Consider the following 9,971-nt stretch of genomic DNA (forward strand, 5'->3'; position numbering starts at 1 on the left):
AGTTTAACATTTAAAAAAATATTCCCTCTTAGTTTCTAATTCTTCTCAGTTCATAAATCTGAAACTAATGGAGGACAAAGTGGAACCAGCTGTCCTAATTAGTTATTTCATTAACTTGTGCACAATTAATTCGCACCATGTGGTGGAGAAATCACAAGGCTGTAGTTGAGATGAAAGTTTTCTGTACCTGCACTATCATGCTGTGACAAAATGAAAAGTCAGCCAGAGGAGATTTGACTGACACTGTCGGACTCCCACTGCCTCTAGGACCTTAGATAACTAAATTGGCTCCTGTAGCTCTGGCTAAATGTGTGTTATCCCATTATATATGTCCTGTTCTTCTCTCTGTTGTCCACTCTTGCCCTTTATCTGTTCTTTTGTGTTCCTCCTCCCTTTTGCTCTTTTATCTTTCCATCCGACTCAGGGGAAGGAACCGACCCCTAATATACTCCTGGCTCCACTAATTCACTAAATATACGATTGTCTGTCTGTGTGTCTGTGTCTGTGTGTGTGTGTGTGTGTGTGTGTGTGTGTGTGTGTGTGTGTGTGTGTGTGTGTGTGTGTGTGTGTATATGTGTGTGCGTGTGTGGGGAGAGGAGGGGGGGGGGGGTGCACAACCTTTTAACTTATCGCAGGTCTGTTCTTTTTGATCACTTATAAGAACACATTTGTCCTACTGAAACAAACATATTAACAATTTTATAACAGAAAAACTTACCTATGAACAAAATTCATACAACATTCACAGAAGACAGTGATGTTTTATCATTAAAGAAATCAAATTCTAACAAACTAATACTGTGCTTTAATCTCAGCATAACATTGTAATGAATTAATTGAAAACATTTTAAAATTTTGAATATTAGGCTATATTGAAAAAAAATAATCACCTAATCTGAAAGGCAATTGCAATGGTAACTAGAAAACAGGTTTGAGGTGTTTGGAAATATTTAATGCAGAGATGTCCACTAATGGGATAACCGGAGGATAGTTTGCTTAAGACTTGAGAGTAAATGTTGTTAAAGTGCACAGTTACAAACCTTTTAAAAAACAACTATAAGTTACAAGCTACAAGTTAAATATATGGTTTGGTACATGAAAAAATTCAAATGTCCCAGATGTGTGCAAATGTTGTACTAAACCCTCTCTAACTTTGTTCTGCTTCGCTTTATGAAAGTCAACATTTGCAGAGAGAATGTTCGCATATTGTGTTATGATTTGGGTTAGAGTTTGACCTTACAGCTGCATGATTTTAGAGACATAATCATCCTGAAAGTGATTTCTTTTTTTAGGAGGACCTGAAACCTTTTCATATTTTTGTGTGTATCATCTTCATTCACTATTAACCAGTAACATAAAGACTGATATTTTCACATCTGAAGAAAATATCACATCTGTACCTTTTATTATAACACCCACATTCTTCAAATAGCCCTAGTGCTTGTAGAGATACACCTTTTTCAGTTTGGGTATAGAAAAGGGCCTAAAAATAGGTTGGTGTTCTATTGGTTAACCTCTATTGTGGTGAGGTTTCTTTGAAGGACTATTGCAGTTATACATATATGTTGGTTTTGTTGTGTTCGGAGTGTGTGTGTGCTTCATTCATTGGACCTCATTATCGAAGTGAAAGCTTTTGTCAGAGACGTTGGAATCGTTTTCTAACGCACTGGGTAGCCCAGTACACGGTCACAACAAACACATAGTTAACATTGTGAATGCAATAAAAAATCTTTGTTTGGGTTTAGGCAACAAAACCACTTGCAGTTTGAAAAAAACAACACAACATAGAGTCACACAAGCGCCACTAATCTAACTTTAAGACACAAACAACAGACTTTTGGTGAAAGTTCTGGTATTTTTTTTTCTGTCTTTACGTCATTACACTCCTGAAGCTTTTTCCCATGGGATCTAATAAAGGACTCGGACGGGTTGACATTGTAGTTACTTGAGAGTCCAGTGAGTCTCATGCAGACGCTAAAGGGTGCCCTGTGATGCCGTGGGGTATGACAAAGCTTTGGTATTTGTCTCCTGGGGAATGAAAACGGGCTGATTGTTTCTAATATCAGCATGTCTCTGTGGTAGCAGAGCCAGTCCAAAATAGCTGCAGATACACGACTATATAACCCCTCTAATACCCAACCAACATAGTTGAGCTGACCAGTTATCCACGGAAGAAAAGCGGATCAGAGAAGCTGAACTGTTTCCATTGAGGATCAACTTTTATCTGTGGAAATGTTCTGACATAGGAAACTTCAAAGAGATAGAAGCAAACGGAACAATAGCAACATAAAGAGTGAACGGAAAGAAGGTTTGTTAAAAGAAAGGAGCAGAGTAAAAAGTAAGTTGCATTTTTTTAGCATCTCCTTTTTGATAACATGAAATGTGAATCAATCAATTTAATGATCGAAAATCATTGGAAGATTTCAATAAATCAATGATAATGTCAGCAAGATAATATAGCTCTCGAGTAGATTTCATATTCTGTAGATGTACAACCTTTCACAGAGAATCAGTTGGATTTTTTGAGGCGGAAATTGAGATTTCTTTACAGCACAAAGCACAAGAACAGAGGAGGAAATCTGTCAAAAAGAGGACGATTATGGCAAAATCAGGATTACTTTATGAGCAAAAAGGTGTCTCAAAACTAACTTGGCCGCATTTGATATAAATTAACTGTTAATGGTAACACATTGCAGTACAATCCATACTTTTCTGTTCTCAGTCTATGTTATCAATTATGAAAATAATGTGAGGCCAAGGTGTTGAATACAACTATGGAAGACTGGATGTGATAAAAAAAAAAAAAGTTAAATGCCTCTACACCATCAAAACCAAAATTTGAGCAAGAGCAACATTATCCTGGAAAGTGCTCATAGACCCATGATTTAAAGAGGTACTTTAATGCTGTCCGCAGATGATTACCGGCAGCACTCTGTACACTTAATCTGAGCATTTTGTGACCTCAATTATTTAGACTGATCCAATCCAGACAGGATTGGTGGTCGGTGTGGTTGGTGGAGGCAGCAGTGATGTGCAGTGTGGGTGGTGCGGGTTCAGCTGAACTGGAGTGTAGCGTCCTGGAGGAGGACTGGCAGACAGGCCAGAGCTACGTGGCTCACTGGCACAGCCTCACCCTCGTACCACAGCATCACAGGTTAGTGAAAGAGCCACACATTTACATGGAATTATTTTGTCATGACATTTAACCAACATGTGTGTGTGCGCTTCTGACCCTCTTAGCACAGTGATGGAGGCAGAGCGCTCAGGAAAACACTGGGAGGCCAGGAGGCTCCTCCAGAGATTCCTCTCGGGTGCCATCAGGAAGAATTACCCACATCCCAAAACACACTTGACCAGACGACCCCATCAGTCTATCGCCGACCCCTCTGCCGTGGATCATAAACAGAAGGAAGAATGTTGTGCGACAACGAGAGCAAAGAGCGTCAGAGATGAGTGAGAGGAAGTCAAAGATGGCAAAGTTGCTAAAAATATTCTATTGTACCATTTTTCGAGCTTGATTAATTAGTGATAGATTAGTGATGTGTTTTTAATGAATTCCAACTCGAATTTAACTTGTCTGTTTTGGCTAAAAGCAAATCTATTTGATTTTTTTTGTTATGAAGAAATTGTAAATGTCAAAGAGATATTGAATCATTAGCATGAACCCTTTTTGATTAATGCTCACAGTGGGATACGTTGTTAGTACTTTCAGACTGTAGTTTTTGTATGAATTGTATCTTCATTATATCTGTGTCAAGATAGAATTGTATATAAATGTGGACACTTGTGGAGAAGACTGAGGTAAAAACATAACTTGCATGTTTCATGTAGACTCTAATCACCTTTCTGTTAATCTAAACATAAATAAAATTGAGGATCTGTATTTTTAAATGTGTTTTATTGCTTCCTTGTATTTTTGCAAAAGCTACATTAGGAAGCTTTTATAATCACATTTCCATCCAAAACCAGAAACAAATCGATGCCAAATGGAATTTATTTGTGTTTACATTCTCACGGAAAGTAAGATCTTGACAAGTTTTTTTTAGTCTGACTCTAATTGCAGTCTCCTAATAACATTATTTTAGATCACCTTGCATAATTCCAAATCCAGAGTACCCTGTGTGTACCCCATGACACTGTATTAGTTTTGTATGTCTGATCGGGGTCACGGTTTTTTGGACGTGTGTACTTAGGATTTTGGTACAGCTGCCAGGGATAAGCGAAGTGTTAAGAGACTCCTGGGGAGAATACAGTTGATTACAACAAGGCATAGATTAGTTCAGCTGTTGCTTTGGGATACGCTGGGAATAGACAGAAAATTAATTCAATCAGGGGTTGAAGCTCACTGTTTAGTCAGCTGGCCGCTGTAGATAGTGGTTTTAAAATATACACAAAGTTATTTTAATAGAGCAATAAATACGATTTTTCCCATTCCCTAGAGCAAAATAAACACACCGAACATCTACAGTGAAGTGAGATGAGGAATTTGGAAATGCTTGTAATGTGATTCACTAAATGTATTTGAATAGCTGACGTAACACTGTTAAGTTTGACAAGAGTCTTACATGTAAACCACCAGTGGACAAAAAGCAGAAGTCTTTATTTTCATAAAGTTCTGTGATTGAAGTCAACTATAGGCCTTTTCAAATTGACTTCATCACGTGAAAGGTATTTTGATATTGGAAAACTGATCCAGATATAAGCCCTTCCTCATTCTGTAGAAGGCCAACGTTGGAAAGCAGACAACAAGCATCCGATCTCTAAAAAAAAAAAAATTTCAAGACCTTCTTCAAAGTCAATTATTATTATTATTGTTTGAATTGAATTAAATTTGAATTTGTTTGAATTGAATTGAATTTGAATTGAACCGAGGCCATGGTTCTCTGCCGGAAACCGGTGGATTGCTCCCTTCAGGTGGGGACAACATGCCTGCCCCAAGCGAAGGAGTTCAAGTACCTCGGGGTCTTGTTCACGAGTGAGGGTAAGGTGGAGCGAGAGATCGACAGGCGGATCGGTGCGGCTGCAGCAGTAAAACAGGCGCTGTACCGGTCCGTCTTGGTGAAGAGGGAGCTAAGTCGGAAGGCGAAGCTCTCCATTTACTGGTCGGTCTACGTTCCAACCCTCACCTATGGTCACGAACTCTGGGTCGTGACCGAAAGAACGAGGTCGCGGATACAAGCGGCCGAAATGAGCTTCCTCCGTAGGGTGGCCGGGCTCAGCCTTAGAGATAGGGTAAGGAGCTCGGACATCAGGGGGGAGCTTGGAGTCGAGCCGCTGCTCCTTCGTATCGAAAGGAGTCAGCTGAGGTGGTTCGGGCATCTAATCCGGATGCCTCCTGGACGCCTCCCATTAGAGGTTTTCCAGGCACGTCCAACTGGGAAGAGGCCCCGGGGAAGACCCAGGACACGCTGGAGGGATTATATCTCCCGGCTGGCCTGGGAACGTCTCGGGGTCCCCCAGAACGAGTTGGAAAATGTTGCGGGTGAGAGGGAAGCCTGGGTCGGTCTGCTGGGTGTGCTGCCACCGCGACCCGACCCCGGATAAGCGGCGGAAAATGGATGGATGGATGGATGTTTGAATTGAGCAAAAAAAAAAAAAACTCCAAAGAATCTATATTAACTGTCTATGCAGGTAAACAGGTAAAGGATTCCCTAATTTCTTAAATCTTTCACGGTTGTGTAAATACACTTTAAACCTAAATGTTAAATTGTCTCCAAAATGCATACATGAAGTAACAGCAAGAAATAATTATGCATATACTGTATCCTCTTGTAATTTTATTGTGGACGAAATTACATTTTATATTTTTAAATGTGTATATATATATATATATATATATATATATATATATATATATATATATATATATATATATATATATATATATATACACTTTATATTATAAAAGCTTCTTTTTGTGCCTTGCAACAACCTCTACTTTTGTAATCATCGCCTGTCAACATGAGAGTCTTTTCCTTCACAATCCATATTCCAAATCCAATCCATATGCTCGACAGCAGAGAAAAGAAACAGTCTTTCTCTGAGTTTATCTCTCATTTTAGAAAGACAAGATCATGAATTTGGCGTTCGACTTTTCTCCCTTCTGAAGAGGAGCGGGCACGCGCAATTATCCTGTGAACTGACGTCTGGTTGGAATGAACGAGACCGTTTGTGGGCGGATCCACCTTCGTGGAACCGACATATCCTGCAGTCAGTCATCTCGTTAGGTTAAGCTGGATAATAGGACATTTGATCGGATTTGTTGAACCACGTACGTGGAGTAGGGCCTTTAAAGTCCATTAGTGGGTCCAGTGTTGGAGGAAGCCCCCCTGATCTGATGGTATCAGCACCTCAGGGCAAGAAACGCAAACATATGCTATCAGGCAGCAACACAGGTCCAAACACAGGATTGCTATCTCTGCCCAGGAAACTCAGAGTTGCCCAAAGCGCACGAGAAAAAACACTGAGAGAGGTATATAAGGCGGTTGGTGGGACAGCAGTGCACCTGAAGGTGAGTATGGAAGGAAAGGGAACAGAGAATGGAGTGGCAGCCATGGCGGCCTGCTACCAGGGATTTGATCCTGCAGCATATCTGCAATATAACTACACTCCACCAAGGGCAGATTTTGACAGAAAGGACAGCATTGTGCCATGGAAACTGGCATGCCTGCATCGAGCTTTCACTGAAGGTAAGTGGACGGGGTAATGGATCATAAAGAATTACTTTTTTTAATTTTTTTTAAACTTGACGCTCAATAAAAAAGTAGCCTATATGAGAATGTAAAACATAATGTCTGATTAAAGGTGGGTCCAAACACATCCAAAGATCTTTGCTTGAGGGTTTAGGGGTGTCCCATTGTCAAATTGTGAAGTGACTGACGGTACTGTGGCAGACATTTTGAGCCCTTTACGAACACTTTCCCGTAAGTCAACATTAGTTGCTGACTTTTTCTAAGGGAATTACCCACAATGCATTTCGTAAGTCAACATTAGATGCTGACTTTGCCTAAGGGAATTACCCACAATGCATTGCAACGTGAGGTTAAACATGCAGTTCTCAATGGAAGAATGGAGACATAAAAAAAAGAAGGTAAACAAAGCCGCACGTGGGCATTTAGTCCGATAAAATACCTTTACAATATCATGGAACATAAAAACACATAATCTAGAGGAATGCAAGCAGAAAATATATATTTTTCTGTATAGTCTCTGAGGGTTCAAGGCTTGAGAGTTTAGGGTGGGGATTGGGATTGGGCCTTACTTATCCTCACACTTACCTTTCCAGGCGATGTGAATGGCGAGCTCCTGGTGGACATAGGTTCGGGTCCCACCCTGTACCAGGTGCTGAGTGGCTGTGAGGTTTTCAAAAAGGTGCTCCTCACAGATTTCCTGGAGGTCAACAGGAAGGAGCTGAGGGCCTGGCTCCAGGACGAGGGAGGCAGCAGCCTGGACTGGACACCTTACCTGCAGCACGTCTGCAAGCTGGAGGGACGACTGTAGGACCAGATTCCTTTTTAACTCTGTTTGACTTGAGACATCTTTAAATATCACGTACTAAGAATGATGGTTGTGAGACTAGAATCCTCATCAGGAACCAATATATATATTTATATTTGTACGGTATGTCCTGCAGTAACATAATAATTATCATTATCTTAATCAAATGTTACCTTTTCACTTCCGTTACTGTCTCGCTTCCGCTCAGAAGAACCCCCGCACAGGCATCTACAATCTGGTTTTAAACTTTCCAGCCATTGGGCTCATTCGCCTCATTGGTTCAAATTTCTGGCATGCGATTGGCTAAGAGTCCCACAGGGACGGAGTCTCTCTTTGGCGTAGGTTTTGAAGATGGCTCCATAACATTCCTGTTTTCCGGTACCTGAAGTCATCACTCCGCCCTCCTGTGTTTACGAACAAAATATTGAACCGTGAAGGAATTTGTTATTCAATTCTACAGGTTACAGTGCAATAGGAATCCTATATTCTTAGCTGCAGTCATCCTCCAGAAACTGCATGTAAAGTCTCTCCGCCTCTGCAGCAGTTCAAATGCAAATCGAATTCCCCTCCTTTCCTGATGAGAACAAAGGAAGATTCCCCAGACCACAGGTGGTCCAGTGCCCATTGTTCCTAAAACCAAAAGCTCTCCTTTCGACACTTAACCCCCGATCTGTGTGTAAATGACCTCTTCTCTCTCCAGCACAGACTCCATGTGACCCTGATCAACACTATATCCATTTTGTTTCAGTATTTCCATGTATACCTGAATCACTAAAGAGCAATGAAAAACATACAGTGACCTTATTATGCATACAATTACATATCCTTCATAATAATATCCCTTATTAATTATCATATCCCTCTCTTGCATTTTAATGTACACATTAAACATTTCTTTTATACATATACAAGCCCAATTTTTACAACCCAGACTATTACAATTCCACAAAACCCAACACTGACAATGATAAAAGTACATCTGAAGCTGATGAGAATATAGTTTGTTTTGAACATATTATGATCGAATGAAATTTCCATTTCACTCGAAAACACACACTAACCTCATGGCAGCACTAGAGGCCAGCCCAAAGTCAGCAGGATGATGAACATGTAGTACCAATTGATCAAATAGATGTGTTTCACTGGTGAAAGTTTCAACTTCTTGTGGCACTCGAGGAAGAGGATCAAAAGTTCATGCATGTCTGTGCAGAATATCATGGGAATCCATCAGTTCTGGATTAAACAGAGTATGAATTGTTATAGAAATGATACATAACTATAGGGTAGATTCATACTGCATTGTGCAATTACACATGTTTTTTTTAATCTAATTTGATGATTCGTTGATATTGTGTCAGGCCCTCTGCATGGAAAGAGAAAGCTGCCAAGCTCCGTCAGGCGATCACGGACATCGTCCCCGTAGACGTGCACCAGCCTCAGCCTCTGGCCCTTGATGACTGTCCTTCAGCAGGGGCCGATTGTCTCGTGTCCTGCTTCTGTCTGGAGAGCGTCAGCCCCGACTTGGCTGCCTTCACCAGGGCCCTGGGCCACATCGGGAGGCTCCTGCGGCCCCGTGGCCACCTCCTGCTCATAGGGGCCCTGGAAGAGAGTTACTATTTTGGGGGCCCAGGAGTAAAGATCCCTGTGGTCCCGCTGAATGAGGCCCAGGTCTGTGCTAGTTTGAAGGAAAGCGGCTACACACTGATCAGGCTGGAGGTTTACACCCTGCCTGAGGAGATGAGGGTCGGGGTCGATGATGTGGCTGGGGTCTTTTTTGCAAAAGCAAGAAAAGAGTAAAAGTTTGAGAAAAGAGGATATAATATATGGATATATATATTAGAATTGAAAATATAGAAAGTATCCAGACTCGAATAGTATTGATTATTAAGTTATAGTATGTGGATAATTTAGTGCAGTTGACATTTAAAATAAGAACGGGGTTATTTGTGATGATGATACTAATAATACTCATTTTTAATAAGCATTCCATTCACTTGCAAAAGTCACAAAAAGACAAAGACAAAAACTCATGATTGAATTATTTTACTCCATTACATATTACCATATTGATCCAGTAAATGTATTTTCTGACGGTGAATAATAGAAGACATTCTCTTTTCTCAGTGTAATTGCACATCGCCACCTGCAGTTCAAACTACAGGATGAAGAATGTGATGTGTCTGTTTTTGTTTTATTGTAAGCTAATCTCATTATGACACAGAATTTTCAAGCTATGAACAATATATTTTGATATGCTTATTTTCTGTTATTCAGTTAAGAGGTTGATGAGATGCCTGTCTTATTCATATGTGACGATCTGAATAAAGCTAATAAAATTATTCTCATTTTATTATGTTTCCTGAACTCGGATCTTATGTAAATCATTGCATATCATTTCCATGGGTTAATCGTAATATTTTCTAGGGTATAATTTATGCAACTGAGAATATGATTGCGTAAGTTGACGTGTGAGA

General features: G+C 40.3%; 1 protein-coding gene across 1 annotated transcript; it reads left to right on the forward strand.

Annotated features, from left to right (window-relative positions):
* Window positions 1–6,517: 6,517 nt before the first annotated feature.
* Window positions 6,518–9,393, forward strand: LOC137789638 (phenylethanolamine N-methyltransferase). The gene is made up of 3 exons (XM_068583376.1): window positions 6,518–6,689; window positions 7,286–7,496; window positions 8,856–9,393. The coding sequence occupies exons 1-3, from the start codon at window positions 6,518–6,520 to the stop codon at window positions 9,292–9,294; spliced, it is 822 nt and encodes a 273-aa protein (XP_068439477.1). The 3' UTR covers window positions 9,295–9,393.
* Window positions 9,394–9,971: the final 578 nt, after the last annotated feature.

This window comes from Clinocottus analis, unplaced genomic scaffold (genome assembly GCF_023055335.1).
Source record: "Clinocottus analis isolate CAN_PGR_092001 unplaced genomic scaffold, fCliAna1.0.p SCAF_19, whole genome shotgun sequence".
Classification (NCBI taxonomy): Eukaryota; Metazoa; Chordata; class Actinopteri; order Perciformes; family Cottidae; genus Clinocottus; species Clinocottus analis.